We start from the raw sequence: 26,135 nt of genomic DNA, 5'->3' as shown, positions 1-26,135 counted from the left end.
ATTGTTGATAGAATTCACTTCTCTAAGCTTCAAGCCAACAATAGTATATCAAGTCTTTCTCATGCTTGGACTCTTTCTGACTTCCCATTCTGCACCAGCTGGAGAAACTGCTCTGCTTTTCAGAGCTCCGATGATTAAACCAGGCCCACCAGATAATCTTCCTACTTTGAGATCATATAAGATAATCACGGGAATGGTATCTCATCATATTCACAGGTTCTGGGGATTACAGCATGAAATTGTGGGGGTCTATTTTTAGAATTCTGACTACCATAGCTGCAAAAAATTCTAAAACTCAATTAAAAACACCTTCCTTACCTGTTAATAATGAACCAAGCAACAGTAAGCATTCCTGCTAGCCATGTTCCACTCATAAGCCAACTTGTAACAAATAAGGCAGTCACATATATTCCTTGCAATCCAAAAACAATGCCAATATAGAAATACACTGGCTCAATAATCTCCTGAATGTAAAAAGAGAAAGACAGAGATAATAGGATACAGGAAATAACTTGAGGAATCATAAATATGTGAGAAAATATAAGATCAAAAGAAAAACACATACATTGCTACCAGTTGCTTGATATAAAATGCTGGCGATAAGTTCTGGATATAGAGACATTTGCTGCACTGCATTTATAGTCTTCAGAGATACAGTTTTGTTATTATGCGTCAGTTCATAAACACCTAAAGAGAGAAAAATTCTTCTCCAGATTATTTATTCTGCTTTTATAATAATTAAATAAACATGTCATTCAGAGGTCAGTAAATATTTTAGTCTATTATTAAGAACCCAGAATAGTCTGTGCCTCATTTTCCCAATGTTTTATTAAGCATAATAAAGAGCAATATCTATATTCTAACAAAAATGCTCAGATTCAAGCACTCCAATCTAGAAGAACAATGTTTTACTTCAGAAAATATTATTATTAAAAATACAAATGTGATCATACCTCTTTCAAATGAAGGTGCCTTTAACATATCTTTATAATATGAGTAATAAATAGCACTGTCACCCTGAAATGTGATTTCTCGTTCAAGCTCCTAAGAGAAAAAGAAATGATTATTCAAATAACCAGTATCCTAAATTTCAGCTGCAATTTTCCTTCCTTCCCTCACTTTCTAAATTAACATATTTATTTATCCCTTAATTCCAAAAAACATATTTATTTATCCCTTAATTCCAAAAAACATATTTATTTATCCCTTAATTCCAAATCATGTTTGAATTCTCCTTTACTCACTAGTAGCCATATTAAATGACAAGGTTAAACTTTTTAATCTGGCAATCATTTTAATAAGACACTTAAGTTATAAAATGGATTATAATTCATAAGTCATTTACCAGTTATGTTAAGAAAAAAACAAAAGAAATTCCCTATGGCTAGAAAGAAAAATAAGGCAGGTGATAAAGAATGATGATTGAGGCATAAGAAGTTCTTAATAAAAAGATGAAGAAAGTATTATTTTCTACTACTTTTTAACATCTCCATATATACAGAACTGTAAGCCTCAAACTAGCACTTTACCAGATCAGTACACTTAATCAGTGCTTTTCAAATGAATTTGCAGAATTATCAGCAAAGCATAAAATTCCTGGAATTAGGCTGCAAAGAACCCAGAATATAGTCATCAAAGATAGTAGGAAGCTTTGTGCATTTTATGCTGAATCAAGCTTTCATGAATCTATAATCTTTTAAAATCAAATTGAATTTATTTTCATGCATAACATTTATCAATACAAGAACAAAATATATTAGTTAAAGTAGTTTTCCCAAAGTTTGATCAACAAAACTTCCTAAGATATAAATGAGAGTTACACCTAAAAAGAGTTCTGTAGTTTGGGAATGACTTGATTAAATAAAGTAAATGGGTTTCTTTATTTCAAGACTTTGTTGAGTTTTAGTGCAAATTATATACTGTCAATCTCCAAAAAGAAGTCTTTCACTGATGACCTTTTCCCCCCACTTATAGCTTATTAATCTAAATAAGATAAATTTCCTTAATTTTTTATGCATGAATATAGATTTGTTTCATTCTAGGATTTCAAAGATGTAAACTTTTAATCACTTTCTCACATTTAATGTGAATACAAAATACTCTGAGATCTTACAAAAACGTAGATTCTGATTCTCAAGTAGGGTCTGAGAGTCTGCAATTCTCAAAAAGAACTTTCAGGTGATGCCACTGCTGCTAGCCAATGCATAGTGCTTTGAAAAACAAGGTTCTTAACAAATGCCTTCTATATTTTCAAACTGTTAGTTGTTTACAATTCTGCCTACACAAAAGAAATCACCTGGAAAGATTTTTTTTTCCTTCAGTTTTTTTAGTTTTATTTCATATACAAAGAACTAGCATCATTTTAGTCAGGTAGATGTCCTGGACAGTTCATTCAAGGAAGATCAATTAGTCCAACTTGATGAAGCCTAAAATCCTTCGAGTACTGACGGAAACACTGGCGACACATATTGAGACTGTATTTCAGGATCAGATCATGTCAGTTTGACCAGACACAGCAACAGCAGAAACCCTGACCGAATTTTCGTGGATGGCTCCAGTAGAGCTGCTGGTAACCCATCTTATTCTCAAGGTGCAACAAGGGAAAAGGCTGGAAAGATTTTTTAAAATATTGACCACAGCCACTCCATTTGCCCCCACCTAAGAATCTGTGAGAGATATTGTTTTTTGAAATTCCCCAGATGATTCAATTATACATCCAGTGATGAGAATTAGTAGTAGTTAATCTAATAGCATATTAGTATTATATAGTATATAGTACATATACATTATACATTCTTCAAGGAAATAGTATATGCTACAGTAATAATATTTGTCATATCCTTATCAGAACTGTCAATAATTATTCACTTAAAGGTTTTGGTGACATAATGTAAATCAGTAGCTTAAAAACATTTAATCAGCTTGACTACTTACTCAAAAATAAGAACCAGAAAAAAAAAAGGTTTGGGCTCAAAATAAATCCTCTAAAATCAAGTGGTAAGACTGTGAACTTTTCCAATTCACATTACCGATATAGCTGATTGTGAAGATAAATTTTAAAACAAATTTATTCAATGATAAAATTATGAAATCATGAATATAACTATAGTTAACTAGTTTATGGAATAAAATGATTGAAAACCATGTTTAACATATTAATATGAGGTGACAATACAGTAATGCTATGTAATGCCTGTCAATCATTTTCAACTTTCCCCTAAAATTCTAATCATGTAATCTAAAAATTAAAATATTTATATGTTGAAACTGTCAGAGATTATTTCTGAAATGTGAGCTACTAAAACTATTAAAAAGCTGACTGAATGGCTCCATAACACTTCACTGTCATCAAAATTCCCTGATAAATTAACTGTATGAAGCAAAGCATCCTCATAAATTTTATTCTCTGGCTTTGAAATATATGCTATTAAGTATTTCAAAGTTGATACTGTAACTCTGTCCTCAAAAGAACTTCTAAAGCATTTTATTTCTAATGGCCATAATTAAGACAGCACTTGTCAAACTTACACAAATATTTTGGCTTCTAGAGAACACATTCCTCAAGTTAATATTAAATACTAAAACAATTTTCTTTCAATATCCCTTTTTTTTTAATATCCCCTTTCTTTAAAAAAAAGATTTATTTATTTATTCCCCTCCCTTCCCCTCCTCCTGCCCTGCTATTTTTGCTGTGTTTTCTTCTCTTCTCATTTTCTCTCCTCTAGGATTCACAGGGATTCGATCATGAAGACCTCTGATAGGCAGAGAGGTTCCCTGTCAATTGCGCCACCTCAGTTCCTGGTCTCTGATGCACTTTACCTTGACTCTCCCCCTGTCTCTCTTTTGATGCATCATCATCTTGCTGCGTGACTCACTTGCACGGGCCTGGCTCACCACATGGGCACTCATGTGGGCACTGGTTCACCATGTAGGCACTCATGCAGACATGCTTTCTCTTCTTCTTTTTCACCAGGAGGGCCCAGGGATCAATCCCGGGTCCTCCCATATGGTAAGTGGAAGCTCTATCACTTGAGCCACATCTGCTTCTCTAAAACCCAAAATTCAGTTTTCTTACCTGCCTGTTGGAAAACCAGAATTTCCGTTCATGGAATGCTGATAAGTAGAGAGCATACATCATACCACTAGAAACTGCTGCAAGACAGCCAATGAAAATCTTTGCAAACCGCTGAAATAATACATCTGAAAAAAGCATAATAAAGGTAAATCAAAAGTATGGGGAAATGGATTTGGTTTAAGCAGTTGAACACTTGCCTCCCACATGGCAGTTCCCAGGTTGGTGTCCCAACCCAGAAGACAATGAGAAAAAACAATAAGCAAGACAAAGTGCAAACAAGTGAAAAACAAACAAGCAGGGAGCAGATGTGGCTCAAGCAGTTAAGCACCTGCCTCTGACATGGGAGGTCCCAAGTTTAGTTCTGAAGCCTCCTAAAGAAAAAACAAGCAGACAACAAGCAAAAATAATGAGCAAAACAGATAAGGGAGCCATCCCAGCAGGGAAAAAAATATGAAAGACATAACATTAATAAAATAAAATAAATAATATAATTTTTTAAAAAGGTAGTATGTATCCTTGATATAATGTGACATAAATGGCACACTATCTCTGTAATCTTCCTCCCCAAAACCCATACTCCCAGTCTAATCATGAGAAAAACATCAAATTCCTATAGAAAGGCATTCTACAATATCTAATCAGTATTCCTTAAAATTATCAAGGTCATCAAAAACAAGGAAAGCCAAGAGAAGCCTAAGGAGACAGGACACCTAAATGTAATGCAGCATCTTAGGGAAGTGGACTTGGCCCAATGGATAGGACATTCGCCTACCACATGGGAGGTCCGCGGTTCAAACCTTGGGCCTCCTTGACACTGTGTGGAACTGGCCCATGCACAGTGCTGATGTGCACAAGAAGTGCTCTGCCATGCAGGGGTGTCCCCCGCGTAGCGGAGTCCCACGCGCAAGGAGTGCACCTGTAAGGAGAGCCACCCAGTGTGAAAGAAAGTGCAGCCTGACCAGGAATGGTGCTGCACACACAGAGAGCTGACACAGCAAGATGATGCGACAAAAAGAAACACAGATTCCCCGGCGACGCTGATAAGGATGGAAACGGTCACAGAAGAACACACAGCGAATGGACACAGAGAGCAGACAACGGGGGGGGGGGGGAGACGGGTAAGAAATAAATTTTAAAAAATAATAATAATAAAATAAATAAATAAATAAAAACAGGCAAAGGACTTGAATCAACATTTCTCTGAAGAAGATACAGAAATAGCCAGTGAATAATACATGAGAAGATGCACAAAATCATTAACCATTAGGGAAATACAAATGAAACCCACAATATTATACCTCTTCACAACCATTAGAATGGCTATTATTTTCTAAAATGAAAAACAACAACTGCTAGGAAGGATGTGGAGAAGAACACTTGTACATTGTTGGTGGGGATGTAAAATGATGCAGCCATTGTGGAAAAGAGTTTGGTAGGTCCTCACAAAGTTGAACATAGAATTACCATAGGATCTGGCAATCCCATTATTAGGTATATATCCCAAAGAATTGACAACAGAAAGTCGACCAGATATTTGCACACAAATGTTCATAACAGCATGGTTCACAATAGCCAAAAGGCAGAAGCAACTCAAATGCCCATCCACAGATGAATGGATTAACAAGATATGGTATATATAAACAGTGGAATATTATTCAGTCATAAAAGTGAAGTTCTGGGAGTGGCTGTGGCTCAATCGATTGGGCTCCCGCCTACCACATGAGAGGCCCTGGGTTGGTGTCCCAGGGCCTCCTTGTGACGGCAAGCTGGTCCATGCCCGTGGAGAGCTGATGATCTTTGCCTGTGGAGAGCTGGTGCAGAAAAGATGATACAACAAAGGGAGACAAGCAGACACGGAAGAACGTGCACTAATAGACAAAGAGAAGAGACAGCAAGCAAGCCGCAAAGGGGGGGGATAGAAAAATAAATTTTAAAAAAGAATGAGGTTCTAATGCATTCTATAACATGGATGAACCTTGACACCATCATACAGAGTGAAATAAGCCAGACACAAAAGGACAAATGTATAATTTCAACTATATGAAATAGGTAGAATAAGCAAATTCATAGAGACAGTAAGTAGATTATAGGCTGCAAAGGATGGGAAGGGTAGGGTAATGGGAAATCATTGCTTAATGGATGCAGTTTCTGTTTGAGATGAAAAGTTATGGTAATTGGGAAGCGGATTTGGCCCAAAGGATAGAGCATCCGCCAAGCACTTGGGAGGTCCAAGGTTCAAACCCAGAGCCTCCTGACTCATGTGATGAGCTGACCCACATGCAGTGCTGATGCGCACAAGGAGTGCCATGCCACGCAAGGGTATCATCCACATAGGGGAGCCCCATGTGCAGGGAGTGTACCCCATAAGGAAAGCTGCCCAGTGCAAAAAAAATGCAGCCTGCCCAGGAATGGCGCTGCACACATGGAGAGCTGACGCAGCAAGATGATGCAACGAAAAGAGGCACAGATTCCTGGTGCCACTGACAAGAATACAAGCGGACACAGAAGAACACACAGCGAATGCACACAGAGAGCAAACAACTGGGGGAGGGGTGACGGCCAGGAAGGGGAGAGAAATAAATAAAAAAAAGAAAAGTCTAAAAAAAAAAAAGTTATGGTAATGGATGGTAATCATGGTGGCACAGAACTATGAGCCATCAATTCTTCTCCCAGGCATTCTCTTATTCCAAAGATAAGAGAAATGAAAACATATGCTCAGAAAAAGAATTGTACATGAAAATTCACAGCAGCCTTATTCAAAACAGCCAAATACTGGAAACTACCCAGATGTCCAACAAGAAAAGGGATAAACAAATTACGATATATTCAAGCAATGGAATACTACTCAGCAATAAAAAGGAATGAATTACTGATACAATATGGATGAATCTCAAAGTTATTATATTCTAAAAGGATAACATACTGAGCTGAATGAAAGAAGTCAGACACAGAGGTAAACATTATATAATTCCATTAATATAAACTTTAGAATAGTGGCAAAAATCACAACAGTGGCTATATTGGGGGATGGAGAAAATATGCTAGAAAAGCACATGGGGAACTTTCAGGAATGATGGAAATTTTCTATATCTTACTTCAGTTGTATTCAAGTGTTAAAATGCATTTAATCAGATATTGAGATCTGTGCATTTTATTGTAAGTTAATTATACCTCCATTTAAATTATATATATATTATATATATATATCATATCATATATGATATATATATATCACTCCTTTTTGCAAAGAAGAGAAAAACTTTGTTAGCTTTTAATCTACTTGATTCAAGTCAACTTCACATTCTAAAATCTATATGCAAAATTCTTTTAGGTAGACCCAAGAAATTCTTTCAGGTAAGCAAAATGGCTTAGTGCAAAGAGATTGAGGATGGTCCCACAAAAGTGAGATAAGTTTAGAGTATCTTAATTGAATTCTGAGGAGGATAACTGGAAAAGAATTTTGGGTATGGCTATTGGCAAAGGGAGCTGATCAGAATTACCTAGAAAAGGGAGTGGATGTAGCTCAAGTGGTTGAACACCTGCTTCCCATGTATAAGGTCCTGGATTCAATCTCTGGTACCTCCTTAAAAAAAAAATTACCTAGAAAAAATGTTGACAAAGATTTTGAGAGCACTGGATTACCAAAAGAGTAGGTAGCCTAGATTAATAGGGGCTACAGGTCTAAGGCAGAGAACAACTGTTGGGCCCCTAGCTTTCTATTAGCAGAAAGCAATCTAAGGAAGTTATTTAGCCCCTAAGGATGGCACATTCTCTAAAGCCACCTTCAGATACAGTTAAGAAGGATAATGGAAAAAGAAAGACCTCCAGAGAATGTAGTCAAAGACCATGGAAAGTAGATACAACCCCAGGTGTTGGTTCTTCTGAGGGCTACAGAGACCCACAGGTTTTATGGTCATGGCAGATGGAGTTCTGTGCCATGTCTGTTGGCCCTTCTTTGGAGTTGGTGTTTCTGTGTGATGGAGCTGGACTCAGATGTGATCTCTTTTCATAAGGCTTTCCTGTTACTTTACCAGAATTGTAGTTGGTGCTGGGGTTTAATATATACCCAGGGGATCTGAATCTCTGGACTGGCCATATGGTAGCCAGGCCCTGAGCCTCAACAGACTTCAGCTCCTACACTCTGGTTTATTGGACTTACCCCACTCAGCTAACATGGAGTTGAAGAAGGTCAACCACTACACCATGGAGCCAAGAGTGCCTACAACTGAAAGCAGGAGGATTGCATCCAGCATCCATGTGGAATCTAAGCTCCCTCTTGACACAGACATGGAATGGACATAACCAATCCAAGGTCCACAGGATGGAGGAATAGAATATGGATTAGAGTGGACTTACTGATATTCTATTCATGAACTACTGTGATTAGTAATCGAAGAAAATGTGGCATTGGTGTGGAGAAAGTGGCCATGGTGGCTGCTGGGTGTGGGAATAGGAGGAAGAGATGAGATGTGGAGGCATTTTCAGTACTTGGAGATGTCCTGGGTGGTCCTGCAGGGACAATTACCGGACACTGTATGTCCTCCCATGGCCCACTGGATGGAGCGTGGGAGAGTGTGGGCTATGATGTGGACCACTGACCATGAGGTGCAGCGATGCTCAGAGATGTATTCACCAAATGCAATGAATGTCTCATGATGATGGAGGAGAATGTTGCTATGGGGGGAGTAGTGTGGTGAGGGGGGTGGGGGGTATATGGGGACCTCATATTTTTTGAATGTAATATTAAAAAAATGAATAAAGACAAAAAAAATTTTTTTTAAAAAAGGACCATGGAGAGCAATAAACCAAAAAGCTACTCCCAAAGAACACAACTGGAGCCTAATGAAGAAACATCCCCCAAACCAGGTTAAGATGACCCTCATATTTGCCTAGTATATAAACATGCTATAGATCAGTAGCTGGTGTGTGCCTCCTGCTTTCTGAATGGGAGAACTGATTTTGGTTATCCTAACCCTGCCCAACAGTGTATAATGAGAGGAGGATGCACAGGAAAGAGTTAACACAGCAGACCATAAGCTGCTATCCTTAGAAAGGTCTCCCTGTAAGATAGGTCATTGGCTAAAGCCTGGGAACTTAGATTTCAGGAACATTCCCATTATTCTCTAGCTGATAAGGGTAGTTTACTGTGCCTCAATTGTTGTGCAAACCATATGGTTTATGCTGAAGATATCCTTTCCTTCCAGAAATCTAGAGTTTTGTTATGAGGTTTGCCAGGGGGTGCCTGTAAGACGAGACCCTTCCCAAAAACCTGAGCACTCAGTACCTATTGAGTTTCCCTGGTAGACAAAATTTCACACTTGCCACAATTTGATGCCAAAGGATTTAAGTGCATCTTGTGTGACTCCATTGGGCGAGGATTCTTTGAAGCTTGTGTGTGGTTTCCTCTGGATTTCACACCATGGACTTTTTCCTTTGCTGATTTTGCTTTATATTCTTTTACTTTGGTAAGTCATAGCTCTGAGTACTACTATATGCTTAAACCTTTGAGTTCTTCTAAGCAAATCACCAAATCTAGAGGTGGTTTTAGGGGTCCCTGACATGGAGCAGATAACTTGTCTTTTTAAGTTCATAAGTTTCTAGATCAGAAACCATTGTATCAGGACCTGAAATGGATTAGAAGACCTTGGGCTTCAAGACTGATGCCATGATTACATAAAACTGAGTATCTTCATTGGTGTGGGGAAGGTAACAAATGTAATTTGTCTGAGGGAGGGAAATAAATATTTATGAATTCCCAACTTTTTTCTCCTTCCTTATAAAAGGATTCTACATGCCTACCCACTGCCATGTTACTTGCAACATTTCTCTGTAGTTGGAGTATATCTCTCCATCCCATTATCAGGTCTGACTATGTGACTTGCTTGCAGCTGACCTGCAGCCACAACATGTAACCTTAATCAGAGCTAAATGTTTAAATGTTGGTTGTAAGCCAGTAACATCTGGGAGGTATTCTATAGCAAAACGTAATGAAAGCTGACTGACACCACCACATACTTTATTACTCTTAATTCCAAAATATGTTTATACATTTAAAATTTTAATATAAAATAAGCTATCTAACATAACTATTTTTATAGTATCACAAAGAACAAATCTAACTTACATTTTGGAGCTCTTTCAGGTATTGGGGCATCTTTGATTTGCTCTTCTTTGGCAGATTCCTTCTCTTCTGAAAACTTTGGCTTTTTTCTTTGGCGCAGTTCCACAGTTGGTCCTTAAAATATTTGAGACAGTTATAGCAATATGTTCAACAAACTGTTCTAATCTATATCTCAAGCTGTTTAACTTTTTTTTTTTAAAGATTTATTTCTCTCCCCTTCCCCTCCGTTGTCTGCTCTCTGTCCATTTGCTGTGTGTTCTTCTGTGTCTGCTTGCATTATCCAGCGGCACTGGGAAACTGCATCTCTTTTTTTCTTGTGTCATCTTGCAGTGTCAGCTCTCCATGTGTGCAAAGCCACTCCTGGGCAGGCTGTGCTTTTTTCACATGGGGTGGCTCTCCTTGCAGGGTGCACTCCTTGCACGTGGAGCACCCGTACGCGGGGTATGGTAGGGCACTCCTTGCATGCAGCAGCACTGCAGTGGGCCAGCTTATCACATGTGTCAGGAGGCCCTGGGGATCGAACCCTGGATCCTCCATATGGTAGACAGATGCTCTAACAGTTGAGCCACATCTGCTTCCCTGATTAACTTTTATTGTACTAAAGCAAAAGTTATACTGAGACCTATTAGTACCAAAGATAACTTCTTCATATTACTTTAGCACACCCCCCTCAATAAATCTGGCTTTAGGGAAGCAGCTGTGGCTCAATTGATTGGGCTCCTGTCTACCATATGGGAGGCCCTGGGTTCACATCCCAGGCCTCCTCACTAAGGCAAGCTGGCCCACGCCGTGGAAGCTGGCGCAGCAAGATGACGCAACAAAAGGGAGACAAGTGGACAAGCAGAAGAACACGCAGTGAATGGACACAGAGAGCAGACAGCAAGCAAGCCACAAGGGGGCGATAAATAAAAATTTAAAAATAAACAAATAAATAAATCTGGCTTTATTACAAATAAAAAGACAGTATACATATTCTCCTCATGTCTTGGGAGTCCTATTGATAAGCAAATGAGCTCTTCTACTGAAGATGATGCTATTTTCAAAATTTCCTAAAATAAGCATAGTAAACTCTGTTCTGGAATGATGGGGGAAGAAGGCGCTATTTAATGAATTAGTTTATTATTCTAGTAATCTGACAGTACCATAAACATCATTCATCGATTATCAACTTTTTGCATTGACCATAAAACTATAGTTCATTTTTTAAAAATAATCCTGAAAGGTCTGTAAAATTCCAGAGTTGTGATATCATTATCATTTTATAGTATCACAGATGTACATGTTAGAAAATAGGGTGGACCTATAAAGATTTCTATAATAAATGTAGGAAGATCTTACAAAAAGTTCCCAAAATTAAACTACCTGTCCTTTTTATCTCCAATAAAACATTTAATGCAGAACTATTTCCAAACCAGTAAACTAAATTCCAAACTAAACAGGAATTTACTATATGCAATTTAACTAGTTTTTTCTCCCTACAATTAATTATCTTGAAAGGTAGACTATGACTGTAGGGTAGATACAGATGTCCTGGTCAAGTTTATAAGGTGGTAGAAGAATTTATCTCCTCCTTGTAAGAGTGAAAAACACAGCAGGCCTAGCTCAGTGATTTAGCACCTGTTTTGCACGTAAAAGGTCTGAGGTTCAATCCCTGGTACCGCCTTAAAAAAAAGTGTAGGAAAGTTTTCTTTTTTTTCTTATTAATGACTTTAGGCTTTGAAATGTTAGCTTAAAAAGGAGTCAAAGAAGGAGAAAAAAATCAGCTGCTGCTGATAGGTAGTTTTCTACCTTTAAGGTGGAAAATGAATAAAATATTTTAAAATAACTTTATAGCAAAAATATTTGCTAAAAATCTTTAAAGACTGACACAGTGAAAAAGACATACTGCATATTTAGTGTATTCTGTCTGACTAGTCTAATTTTTACTATTTATTTGCAGTCGTGTTAAAATATTGAGGTCAGTGGATACATTAGAAAATGACATCATTAGAAAAAGCATACTTCAGATTTTGAGCATTTTTCCATACAAACATGGGTCAATTAATAAATATTATATATATTCCTTCTTCATGAAGCCATTTTAATTTTTCCCTGCCCTGAGTTAAAGCAAAAGTTAGAAGGGGTCAACAAGAATAAATATTTATGTAAAACCAAAGAAATTCTTCTAATGCAAGTTGTTATTTTAAATTGTATTGAAAAGGAATACAGGGAAGCAGATGTGGCTCAACTGATAAAGCTTCCGCCTACCAAATGGAGGGTCCAGGGTTTGATACCCAGGGCCTCCTGACCCGTGTGGTAAGCTGGCCCATGCGCAGTGCTGCTGCATGCAAGGAGTGCCGTGCCACATAGTGGCACCCCCACACAGGAGTGCCCCATGCACAAGGAGTGCACCCCACAAGGAGAGCCACCCCATGTGAAAAAAGCACAACCCACCCAGAAGTGGTGACACATACATGGAGAGTTGACACAGCAAGATGACGCAACGAAAAAGAGACGCAGCTTCCTGGTACCACCTAACAACACAAGCGGATGCAGAAGAACACACAGAGAGCAGACAACAGGGAGGAAGAGGAGAGATATAGATAAAAGTAAATCTTTTAAAAAAAAAAAGGAATACAAGGATACCCACATACCTATCAGCAATTGATTTTCAACAAGGGAGCCCATTCCACTCAATGGGAAAGGAAGTCTCTCACAAACGGGTGCTGGGAAAATTGGATACCCACAGGCAAATGAACTAAATTGGACTCCTATTTCATACCATTTACAAAAATTAATTCAAAAAGGATCAATGACCTAAATATAAGTGCTAAAAGCACACAGGAGGAAACATTTAGGACCTTGTTTTAAACAGTATGTGCCTAGATATGACACCAAAAGCATGAGCACTGAAACAAAGAATAAATTCGACTTAGCAAAATTAAAAAATTTTGTACATCAAAGGGCATTATCAAGAAAGTGAAAAGACAACCTATAGAATGGGAGAAAACAGTTGCAAATAATATATCTGACAAAGGCTTAATATCCATAATATATAAACAACTCCTACAACTCAACAACAAAGAGAAACAGCCAATTAAAAAACAGGCAAAAGGACTTGAACAGACATTTCTCCAAGACAATATACACATGGTCAATAAACACACTGATAAAAGCTCAACATCATTAGTCATTAGGGAAATGCAAATAAAACCCACAAAAAGACACCACTTCATAGCTACCAGAATGTCTTATTATTTTAAAAATGGAAAATAACTGCTGGAAAGGGTATAGAGAAATAAGAACCCTTATAAATAGGATGCAGATAAATAGGAACTCTTGTACATTGTTGGTAGGGATGTAAAATGATGCAGCCACGGTGGAAAAGAGTTTGGTGGTTCCTCAGAAAGTTAAACACAAGAAGCAAACATAGGATCCAGCAATCCCACTATTAGTTACATACCCCAAAGAACTGACAACAGACTCAAACAGATATGTGCACACCAATGTTCATAAAACCATGGTTCACAAACAGCCAAAAGGTAAATATAGTCCAAATGTCTATCAGCATATGAATGGGTTTAAAAATGTGAGTTACACATACAGTGAAAAAGGAATGAAGTTGATACATGAACCTTGAAAACTAAATTACAGTAAGTAAAATAAGACAGACACAAAAAGATATATACTGAATGACTCCAGATACATAAAACATCTAAAGAGGAAAATTCAGAGATGAAAAGTTTATTACAGGATATGAGGAATGAGGGGTAATGGTGAGCTAATATACAGTGGATACAGGATTTCTGTTTGGGGAATAGGGAAAGTTCTGGTAATGGATGATGGTAATAGTAGCATAATATTGTGAATGTAATTAATATCACTGAATTGCACAGTTAAAAATGGTAAAAATCGGATATTTTATGTGATATGTATGTTACCCCAGTAAACATTTTCTTCAAAAATGAATACAAGGGAAAACTATCACCAGGGGAAAATATAACTACAAGTATATTTATTAGTTACGCCTACATGATTAAACTCATTAGTATTGGATTTTTCTTAAAAATATAATAATTTCAGAAATCAAATTAAATCTACTGAGGAAGTTAACAAATTTACTTTACGTGACCAATGGTCTAAATCCTTTCTATCAGACAGAATCCAAAATGCACTTCTAAGATAAATATAAATTGGGAAGGGGATATTCACATAAAAAGTATTTACAAAAAGAATTATTTTTCTGGGAAGCGGACTTGGCTCAATGGTTAAAGTGTCTGCCTACCACATAGGAGATCCAAGGTTCAAACCCCGGACCTCCTGACCCATATGGAGCTGGCTCACGCGTAGTGCTGATGCATGCAAGGAGTGCCCTGCCATTCAGGGGTGTCCAGTGCGTAGGAGAGCCCCATGCACAAGGAGTGCACCTCATAAGGAGAGCCGCCCAGCATGAAAGGAAGTTCAGCCTGCCCAGGAGTGGCACTGCACACATGGAGAGCTGATGCAGCAAGATGACGCAACTAAAAGAGACAGAGTCCCAGTGCCACTGACAAGAATAGAAGCAGACACAGAAGAACACACAGCAAATGGACACAGAGAGCAGACAACTAGAGGGGAGGGGAGAAAAATAAATAAATAATCAATAATTCATCTTTTTTAAAACAGTATTTTTCTTTATTAAAAAATTTCTTATCAACGAATCACTTTACAATGACTTTAATGAAAATGTTCTCTTTGTGCATATAAATTAATTTTATTCATAAAAGAACAATTTACACAATTTTTTTCTTTTTTTAGAGGTACCAGGGATTGAACCCCGGACCCTATACATGGGAAACAGGCAGTCAACCACTGAGCCACATCCACTCCCCAATGAAAGATGGTTTTTTCTGTTTGTTTGTTTTGTTCTTAGGAGATAAGAACCTGGGACTTCATATATGGGAAGCAGATACTCAACCACTTGAACCACATCTGTTCCCCTACACAAAAAATTTTCCAGGGATTCCCAAATGATGTATGAAGTATACAAATCTTAACATTCATCTCTCAAGAATCTGTAATAGCAATGATCAAAGACCATACTAATAAATAATTTATACAGGTTCTATAACACTCTATTTCTTTGATTCTAAGATGCCATACTTTTTTCTTTACGTTTTATGTTGAAATGATTTCAAATTTACAGGACAATTGCAAAAATAATACAAACCCCATACAGAGAGAATTCCAACATATTCCCACCCCTAAGATATGGAGATACAAGATTTTAACATTTTGCCACCTCTGCCCTTCCTTCCTTCCTCCTCCCTCCCTTCTTTCCTTTTCTTTCTTTCTCTCTTATTTTATGAACATGTGAAAGCAGGTTGCACATATCACACTCCCTGAACACATAATACTTCCAAGTATATTTCCTAAGAACAAGGATATTCAGTTATATTATCACCTTAAGTACAGTTATCAAGTTCAAGAAATTTATCATTGATATAAATCTTACATTCTATATTACAAATTTTTTCTTATATCCTAATAATGTCCTTTTGAGTCTTTTCTCCTTCATCCTTAGATCTCATCCACTATCAGGTTTTGCATTTAACTGTCATTAACTCTTTAGTTTCTCTTTCTTCCTTCCTTTTTTTAATTGTGGAAACATATAAAACATAAACCTTCCCATCCCAACTCCTAAGCATATCATGCAGTGAGATTAATCACATTCATGATGCAGCAGTACCCTCACCACCATCCATTACTATAACTCGCATTTCACTCCAGAAATACTACACTCATTTTGCTTAAACTCTCCATTACACCTGCCCCCCGCCCCCCATCCCTGGTAAACTGCACTCTACTTTTTGTCTCTGAGTTTGCATATTCTCTTCTATTTTCTTTGTGGTTAAAATGGGATACTATACTTTTTTTTTTTATCCTCCCTCACTTTTTGTGTGCTGTCCCCTCTCTGTGTCCATTTCACTGTATGTTCTTTTGTGTCTGTATTTATTTATTTTCCCCTCCCCCCTTGCAGCTTTTTTGCTGTCTGCTCTCTGTGTTCATTTGCTGCCGGCTCTTCTGTGTTCTTGCTTGTATCCCTTTTTTTGTTGTGTCATCTTTGCTGAGTCAGCTCTCCACAGTGCTTGCAGGCCAAGGTGGTGCTCTGCAGCATGCGGGCGAGCCTGCCTTCACAAGGAGTCCTCGGGACATGAAACGAGGGCCTCCCATATGGTAGACAGGAGCTCATCTGATTAGCCACCGCTGCTTCCCTGGGATACCATACATTTTAAGATACTATTTAATAACAATTTTTCAAGGGAAAAGAAACATTATTTGTACACTGATTTTATGATTTTACTGATTTTATGACATCAATTTGAATGGCCTTAAAATATGGAAGCAAAAAAAGGACAACTTGAGAAAAACAGTATTTGATTTTAGTCAAAGTCTTCAACCTTGTCCCTAAAACTAACTTTTTGCCTGTCCCTGAGAAACAAAATAGTTGGATGCAAATTTTACCTCATTTCCTTTATAGTGATCTTATAACTTCATAATTGAAAGACAAAGGCAGGCATATCTAGGTAGAAAAGCAACAACAGCCCAAGCAATTGGACTCTCATTTCTGATAGGAAAGTCTTGGGATGGAATTCAAGTTTCCTTTTTACTCTTATATTTTCACCTTTGTAAATAAAAAGTCAAACTAAATGACAATGAAAACGTATCCCACAAAAATAACCTAATATTTCAGTCTCTGATTTATGATCTTCATATGAAATAGAAGGTCCATAAATAGGCCTGCAAATGTCCAGTCTATACATAGCAATTTCTAAGTGAAATGTTACAACTGCTTTACTCAAAGTTGTGACTTTTTTCTTTGCTCTGACATTTCTTTCAGGAATCATAAATACCAACCTCCTGATCCTTTATGCAAGGGTTTTTAACAAGGGGTCTGTGAGCTTGAATTGAAATTCAAAAAAACATTCTTGTGAGGACATGTTAGTACATGTTAAAGACATAGTATTATTATATTAAATAATACATAGTATAGTGTAGACTTAGTAATGAGTTTGTGGTTTTCACCTGACTGGCAAGGGGGTTCGTGGAACAAAAAAGGTTAAAGAACCCCTGCTCTACTGTAATCATGGAAGACATTTTTTGGAAGATAAGATTCCCAAAGAATATACTTACATAGAGAAACATTGATATAATGGAGAGGATCTCAGTTGCACAAAAAAGCAAAAAGGAATATTCAGAATATCTAGATGCAAGTAAAATACATAGGCTAATTTTAATACAGTGAATACAAGATAATAGGTGTTTTTGAAAAAAAAAATAGAGTGCCACATAAATGTAAAGCACTCAGAATAATATCTGATATATAGACATGCTTGCTATAAATGTTAGGTTTACCAACATTATAATAAAAAATGAGAATTGAATTACTCGTTCATTGTTGAATATTAAATCCTATCACCTAACACAGGAGGCATCCAAATATTTATGGAATTAAAAGTGCTATTGAACAAAACTGCAATCCATTAACTGTTCCATATAAGGTGGATTTAATTGCTTTTGGGTAACCTGTAATTCTATTTTTTTTTTTAAAGATTTATTTATTTATTTCTCTCGACTCTTCCTCTGCTTCCCCCGCCGCCCCCTCCGGGTTGTCTGTTCTCTGTGTCTATTTGCTGCGTCTTCTTTGTCCGCTTCTGTTGTTGTCAGCGGCATGGGAATCTGTGTTTTCTTTTTGCTGTGTCATCTTGTGTCATTTCTCCGCGTGGGCGGCACCATTCTTGGGCAGGCTGCACTTTCTTTCTGCTGGGCGGCTCTCCTTACTGGGCGCACTCCTTGTGCATGGCGCTCCCCTACCCTGCATGGCAGGGCACTCCTTGCGCGCATCAGCACTGTGCATGGGCCAGCTCCACACCAGTCAAGGAGGCCCAGGGTTTGAACCGCAGACCTCCCATGTGGTAGACGGTCGCCCTAACCGCTGGGCCAAGTCCACTTCCCACCTGTAATTCTATAACCACTTTTTCATTTTAAATCACATGTAAATTTTACAAAGTGTTATGGTTTTTTAAATTGATTCCACATCATATCTATTTAATTAGGTGTAACTATAACTTAAAATTATTTTTCCTTTTGCGTGATGCAGACTTTTAGTACTGCATTACTTTTTCATGCTTTAACTAATGCATGAGAGTGCTCATGGAAACATACAAGCTAGCTTATCAACCTGTCCCCAAAGATTTGCAATTAGTCAGAAAAGAAAAATATATCAAGTGTTTGAAATGATACTATACTGTAACCACAGGTAAAATCAAGGAAATAAATGGATTTAGTCCTCCTATGACTACAATAGCTCTGGTTTTGAAGTTGTTTTTAGGTGATCTTAAATTTAGATTAGCTCTAACACTCAGAAACGTCAAGGATGAGGAGGCAACTATAAAGCAAGTGGGAGGATAGGGACAGGGTAGCAAGTCTCTGAACAGTAAACAAACAATTCTTACACTGCATTTTTAAAAATAACTTTCCCCTGAATTCTTGAAACTTCCTCCTTCCACTCTTGGTTCAATAATGCTTACTCTAAATTAGATCAACTTACTATCTCCTCGTCAACTCTATTCCATAAAGTAAAAGTCATGTTTTCTACCAGAATGCAAAATCTAACTGTTCAGTTAAGTGACCACCACATGTACCTGTTCCTGAAACTATTAGGGTTATCATGAAATTATTATACCATGAATATTTCCTGTGTTATTACTAGATGATAAGTTTCTGACAACTCCCCACTTTTCTTTCATCCCTATCATTTTCTATGAATCAATATTGCTGAAAGAATTGATTTTCTTGGTAATGGCTTTGAGGGGGCATAGAAAGCTTTTTCACTCAAAACACTCCTGGTCTCACTCCCACAAATTACTTTCATCCTTCCGTCCTTTGCCTCTTTCTCTTAACTTATAACTGAACTTGGCCTTCTCCAATGTCGGCTAGTTCATCCCTCTCAATTCACTTTACCATGTTTACACCCAATTCCTGCCTCGTTATACTCCTGACGCGCCCTTCCTCTCACCCTGCGACTTTGTATTTTTCAGTCTCCACAGACCCTTAAGAAACAATCTCAGAATGAGGGGCATTTGGTTAAGCAAAGATCAAATTAAAATACGCGCGCTGTACCCTTGATAACTCTCACCTACATCTTCAAAACTAAACTATGCTCACCCCGCCTCATATAACCCTCCCTCTCAAGCACTCGCCACCCCCACCCCAGTTTTTTCTCTCGCTACACGATTTCCAACTTTAAGCTCCACCTTTGCTTCCCACTTCAGCGGACAAAACTTCGGTCCATTCACGCCGTTCACTCCGTTCCCTCCGAATTTCCCCGCAAACCTCTCAACCCAGAGTTCATCCACCTGCCCCGCCCTGCTCTTCCCTCACTCCCCTCACGGCCCGGGCACCAGCCGCCAGACCCTGGGCCTCTCGCGCCCCCGCCCCTCGCGCCCGAGACCACCGGCGGTAGTTGATGTGCTGGACCGCAGGGCTGTCACCTTCTTCCTCGGCCATCATCTCCGGGGAGGCCGACGTACCCCTCGGGCTCAGGCGCGGCCCGCGGTCTCCTTCTCTCCCCGCCGCGGAACCTTACGGCTGCCCCAGGCCCACTCCGGGCCGCCGCGCCCCCACTTCCTGACCCGCCTCCCTCCGGTGTCGCCGCCAACCACGTCCTCCCGCGCCCGCGGGAACCAAAGTGCCGGGAATGGGAAGCGGCCGGAGCGTTCAGCTGGGGCTCCTGGGCCTGGGCTGAAGGAGACTTGAAGCTAATGGCGCTCCTCCTGGCGGGAGTTCCTGGCTCGCTTCTATCGAGGAAAGCGAGCCTGGTGGGTCCTGCTACAATTCCACCCCTCGTTCGTCTCTTCCAGAAACGTGAGGGCCTGAGCCAACTTTCCTCGACTTTAGTGATTTAATTTAGGGAGTCAGAATATCATCAGCTATACCTTCCAGATCCAGTCCTTATCCCTCGCCCCATTTTACAAAAAGGAAACAGGTCCAGTGAGGTGTAAGTTACAAAGCTAGTTAAAGTAGGAGTGGAACCCATGGCTCTGAACTATCAGTGCCTGCATTCTTAGAGTGACTTCTGAGTGCTGCAAAACGTTCCGGGTTGGCATTTTGTTGTAGTAGACCACTGACCATTATGGGAAAGAAGCTTATGTTTGAAACTTTGTACTTTTTTTTTGGAGTTTAACAATGTGTTTTCATAAGATATTTACCAATAATGCATTTAAACTAAAGATAATACTTAAAATATTCGGCACAAAATAAGAACTTACTGATCCCATTTACTAACAAAAGGTCTAGTTTTAAAACTGTTTAAAAGTTACTACAATAAAATTTCCAAAACCAAAGAACAAAAAATATTACATAAATCTTTGTGGCACAGGACACCATAAACTTATTTATGTAAAACAGTAGCAGATTTTTGTGCTAGAAGCAGTGTGGAGAAGAATGTAAACCAAAAATTCAAGGAACGAGTGGTCAAGTTTCTGGTTAAATGAGGCTTAACTTGGTAAGGACCAGGAACCTTTGAACATCACATTGTTAATAAAGATAAAAACCTTTCCAAATATCAGCAGTATACTTTACCTCAGCAAAGATATTTTAGAATCCTTTGATAATTTAGAATTCTGCTGTTCATTTGTTAAAGTTATGAACAATATCATCTTAACATCTTAATTATCAGTGCCATCCTTCAGATGATGATGCTATTGCATTTTCTTGTAATTTTTTTCCAGTGAAGTAGGAACTATGATAGGGAAGACACACATAGATAAAAATTGGTCTTAGAGATACTTGCTTCATGAATAGGTCAGCAAATATTTATGGAAAGCCTGCTATATTTCCAGCTTTAGACAGAGCTGAACAGGTGCAGCATTGTGTATTTTCAGAGCACTAACGCTATAGAAATCCAGACTGTGCCCTGCTTTACAGTCACCAGTAGCCTTCGTTTCTTCATTTACTCTTTCAGAATTTCAGGAGATACCAAATTCCCCTTTAAGAGTAAACAAAATCCTTCTGTGTGTCATTCTTTGGATTCCCTTGAGAGGATTTTGAAATCTGTGTGTTGACAAGGCCTATACTTAGGTTAATCTAATTGCTTTTTGCTACTTTTGACAATGCCAAGTAAGTGTTTTGCCTTTCCCCTCAACCCTCGCCAGCATTCCCTCTACAATTGTCTGCCCAGTTGGCTTTTTCTGTGAACTTGGTTTCAGCTTTCTTTTACCCTTCACTGTCATACTCTGTTGCCAACTTCTTTACTAGCTTGATCACTGGGCTTCCCTATCTTCTCTTTTCGTAGCTTCTTATTCACTTGTGAGACTTATCTTAACTCTTTCTTAGATGCTGGGTCTTCAGTAAGTAGAGCAAATCAACATTTCCACTTAGCATTTCCTTGAGCTTTGCTGTGAACTTCAGATCTTTGCAAATAATATTGTTTCTGAATGCTAGTTAGAATTATTATCCACAAAAAAGACAATGGCTTCTTGAGAATTCTTGCAGGTGGCACTAAAAGAGATTGAGTTTTAAAAATGCATAAAAGTTTCTTCTAACGTGCTCTCAGTTCTCACCCCTGAGGAAACTGGACTCTGTTAACAGTTAAAACCACTTGATGTGGGGGAAGCGGATTTGGCTCAATGGATAGAGTGTCCACATACCACATAGGTGGTCCAGGGTTCAAACCCAGGCCCTCCTGACCAGTGTGGTGAGCTGGCCCACAAGCAGTGCTGATGCGTGCAAGGAGTGCCGTGCCATGCAGAGGTGTCCCCCGTGTAGCAGAGCACCACGCGCAAGGAATGCACCCTGTAAGGAGAGTGACCTCACACAAAAAAAATGCAGCCTGCCCAGGAGTGGCACCGCACACACGAAGAGCTGACACAGCAAGATGATGCAACAAAAAGAGACACAGATTCCCGGTGCCACTGACAAGAATACAAGCAGACCCAGAAGAACACACAGCAAATGGACAGAGAGAGCAGACAACTGGTGGGGAGGAAAGGGGAGAGAAATAAAAATCTTTAAAAAAAACCCAAAAACGACTTGATGTGGGATATGAATTTACGCACATTATGCTGGTTAAAAAAAATTGGCACATTTATATTAAATGGAAATTTACATGCACACTTGAAGTTTGAAATGTAAAAAAGAACAATTAAATGATAAATATTTAAAATAGTGTTTTCACTTGTATGTCTACTATCCTCACCATAAACCATATATAATTAGGAATTCAGGGAAGCGAACTTGGCTCAACAGATAGAATGTCCACCTGCGACATGGAGGTTCACGGTTCAAACCCAGGGTCTCCTTGACCCATGTGGAGCTGGCCCACGCACAGTGCTGATGCGCGCAAGGAGTATGCCCCCTAAGGAGAGCAGCCCAGCGCAAAAGAAAGAGTTCAGCCTGCCCAGGAGTGGCGCTGCACACACGGAGAGCTGACTCAGATTCCCGGTGGACACACAGAACAGACAACTGAGGCAGGGGGTGGGGAAGCAGAGAGAAATAAATAAAAATAAATCTTTAAAAAAAAAAAAAGGAATTCAACTATATAGAAGACCTGCAAGTCAAATTCCATCCAGCAAACTACTGTCTATGAACCATGTATTCTTGTACATTTTAACACGGACAAATAATACAATTTAGTAAACTTTAATTTCCAAATGTTTTCAGAAAGAATTAACAGAAGCATCCTTCCATTATAAAACAGTTGGATAATTCATTAAACCCAAAGGAACTAACTGTTGCCACTAAGAGGCAGCAGTGAAAGCCTGGCAGCTGCAGCCTCATGCTGTCGGTATCCATCCCCTCTTCATGTTACAAGATACAATGGTTATCTTTCATTACTCCACTGACTACTAGCATTTTCAGGGTATTTTAAATAGCCTGATTTCAATTTTACAAAACACACAATATTTAATCTGAAAGATACTCATGTGTTCCAAGTAGCAGATATTAACAACTTTCAATGAGATAATTCACAGTTCTGAACCATGCTTTAGAAAAAACACATCCAGCAGTCTGTGTGGGCTTTGTTCCTACTCCACCATTTGTAATAATTGCACTTATTACTGCAGAAACTTTAAGGTAGATGTGAATGGGGTACTTTCAGGAACACTGAGTACTTTGTATAGCAGCCACGGGTCAGCAGCAGTGTGATTTTGAAAGAAACCATTGACCTGGTTTATATATACATATTTATTTACTTATTTAAAAATAATATGCATTTTTTTATTTTTTAAAAGATACTTAGATAACACAAATGTTACACAGAAAATACAGGGATTTCCATATACCCCACTCCCCACACCTCCCACACCTTCCCACATAAACAACATCCTTCATTAGTGTGGCACATTCATTGCAATTAATAATCACTTCCTGGGGCATTGCCACTGAGCATGGACCACAGTTCACATTGTAGTTCATACTCTCTCCCATACAATCCTGCATGTTATGGGAAGATATAAAATGGCCTATATCTGTTGTTGCAATGCCATTCAGGACGATTCCCAAGTCCCAAAAGAACCCCCATATTACACCTGTTTTTCTCTCTCCCTGCCCCCAGAGCCTCCAGTGGCCACTGCCTCCACATTACTGTTGTAATTCTTCCATTGCTAGAATCACAATAAGTCTATAGCAGAACACCAGCAAGTCCACTCTAGTCCACAGTTTATTCCCCAATCCAGAGGACCCTAGGATAGTGATGTCCACTCCACCTGTGAGAGGGGGCCTCAATTCCATACAGCCAATGGACAGGACTCTCTTGCTTGCAGTTGCAGCCTCTCTCATTTCTGTGGCATGGTGGTCTTCAATCCTCATCTCCCTGTCAGCTGTCCCAGACAGTCCAACGAACTGGAGAGTAGGTGTTGCAACAACACTGAGGCTTAGGGCCTAGCTGGCACTGGACAGCCCAAAGACTCCAGTTTCCTGGACATACACCTACAAACTCCAGCACCAAGTATAGGTTATACTTGATAGGAGCCTGATATCCAGCATATATAAAGAAATCCTATACCTCAAAAATAAAAAAAACAACCCATTTAAAAAATGGGCAAGAAACTTCTCCAAGGAAGAAATACAAATGTCTAAAAAGCACATGAAAAAAATGTGCTATATAATGAAAAAATATATATATTTTTTAAAGTACATGAAAAGATGCTCAATGTCACTAGCTATTAGGGAAATGCATATCAAAACTACAATAAGATACCATCTTCCACCCATTAGATTGGCAGCTATTAAAAAACAGAGGACTGTAAGTATTGGAGAGGATGTGGAGGAATGGAAACCCTCATCCACTGCTGGTGAGAATGTAGAATGGTCCAGCAATTGTGGAGGACAGTTTAGGGGTTCCTCAAAAAACTAACTATAGAACTGCCATATGATCCAGGAATTTCGCTGCTAGGTATATACCCAGAAGAATTGAGCTCTGTGGTTGGAACTTAATACTTTTAAACACTAATTACTGGCTAAGCAAATATATTTGCATTCATAACACTATGAAAAAAATAACAATATTAAGGTTGATGGGGGGCGGGGAGCATTTAGATATACCACAGCAAGAGGACATAGTTTAAAATTGTCATGCCATTTATGCCTCTACTTTATATCTGGCATTCTCCAACAAACTTCAGGACCTTTTCTCTAACAGTACTCAGAAGTAAATTTAGGGAATGACACAATACCCATTTTAGGGAGATAAAATTTAGGAACTGGCACAATTTCCATTTTAGAGAGGGAGAAAAAAGCACAATTCACTGAAGCCATGGATTACTTATGGATTTCCCATTCTTTGTAGGCAGTGAGATTCACTTAATAGCACCTTTATCAAGTTTAGATTTTTGGGAAGAAGCTATCAAATTTCCATTCCATATAAAAACAATTCCAGGAATTCTTTTTATATCTTTGGTTTCCTGTAAATACATCTTTTGACTTCAGACAACATAGGACCAAGAATTAGAAACATCATTGAGGGTACCAGTAGACCAGAAAAGGCCTAGAGTAAAAGCATTGGACCTTGAAAACCACAAGACATGGGCAGCAGATGCCAGAGTGCCATGCTCATCAGATGAGCTGTTCTGGAAGAGCTACACCTCATGGGAGACCAACACAGTGACAACTGAAGTCCGTATTTTCCAAGACTAGAGTCTTGAGTTGATGATGTCCATTCCTCCTGTAGTTCCTTCTGATCACCTCAAAGGTTGACCCTTTGTCTAATGGACTAATCATACTTTGCATAAAGGGGCAGGCCATACAATCTGTACAGAACAAGATTATATTGTCTGTTCCATAATGTAGTTGAGGAAAGAAAGAGGATAGAGGGAAAGATAATTTTGTAAATAAGAAATGAAAATATGGATAGAGATAATTATTCAGTCTTTAAATAGAAATCAGTGGAACCATGATTTTATTACCTAGTAGAAGCATTCTTCCCTTGAATTTTAAAACCTCCAACTAGGAATAATGAGAGTGGAGCATACTACCCCCAAACCAGTGCGATTTTGCTATGAGAGAATATATACTTCATCCCAAAAGATAAAACCCTAACTGCTCAAGCTGTTGCCTTGCAGCAGACATTATAGCTGAGTTTTCAGTAGGTTATTCCAGAATTCCCTAAAGCTTGGAGTAAGGTAGTGAAAATAAAAATGTTGCTAAGAAGATGGGTTCAAAAGATGTTGGAGGTAAAATCTACAGGGTCTGGTAACAAATTGGGTATGTTAAATGAGTTGATGATGACTCCTGAATTTTCCAGCTTGAAATTAAATGTGCTTTCTATGTGCCAAACACAATGCCTTGAAAAAGTTATAAAACAAAAGCCCCTAAGGACTTACCTATTTGAAACTGAAAAATATAGGCAAAGGCTATTGCAACAACATTCTTCTCACAAATAATGCTTCATCTTAGTAATAGTAACAGAATAGTGTGAAA

At 38.6% G+C, this 26,135-nt stretch overlaps 1 protein-coding gene across 4 annotated transcripts in view; it reads right to left on the bottom strand.

Annotated features, from left to right (window-relative positions):
- The window catches only part of DPY19L4 (dpy-19 like 4), a 103,674-nt gene extending 83,474 nt beyond the window's left edge, over positions 1 to 20,200 (bottom strand). For 2 of the 4 annotated variants that reach the window (XM_071207925.1, XM_071207926.1), the window contains exons 1-7: positions 19,709 to 20,200; positions 10,200 to 10,310; positions 7,576 to 7,675; positions 4,076 to 4,200; positions 954 to 1,044; positions 566 to 687; positions 319 to 464 (exon numbers count right to left, since the gene is read on the bottom strand). In XM_071207925.1, coding sequence (XP_071064026.1) covers positions 319 to 464; positions 566 to 687; positions 954 to 1,044; positions 4,076 to 4,200; positions 7,576 to 7,675; positions 10,200 to 10,229 — 614 coding nt within the window. In that variant the 5' untranslated portion in view covers positions 10,230 to 10,310; positions 19,709 to 20,200. The remainder of the gene's footprint in view (positions 1 to 318; positions 465 to 565; positions 688 to 953; positions 1,045 to 4,075; positions 4,201 to 7,575; positions 7,676 to 10,199; positions 10,311 to 19,708) is intronic. The other 2 variants (XM_004474701.4, XM_004474702.4) reach the window with 1 other exon arrangement.
- Between the last annotated feature and the right edge of the window lie 5,935 nt (positions 20,201 to 26,135).

The sequence above is a fragment of the Dasypus novemcinctus genome, chromosome 14, assembly GCF_030445035.2.
Source record: "Dasypus novemcinctus isolate mDasNov1 chromosome 14, mDasNov1.1.hap2, whole genome shotgun sequence".
Taxonomy (NCBI): domain Eukaryota; kingdom Metazoa; phylum Chordata; class Mammalia; order Cingulata; family Dasypodidae; genus Dasypus; species Dasypus novemcinctus.
This window is presented reverse-complemented; position numbering and strand designations above follow the sequence as displayed.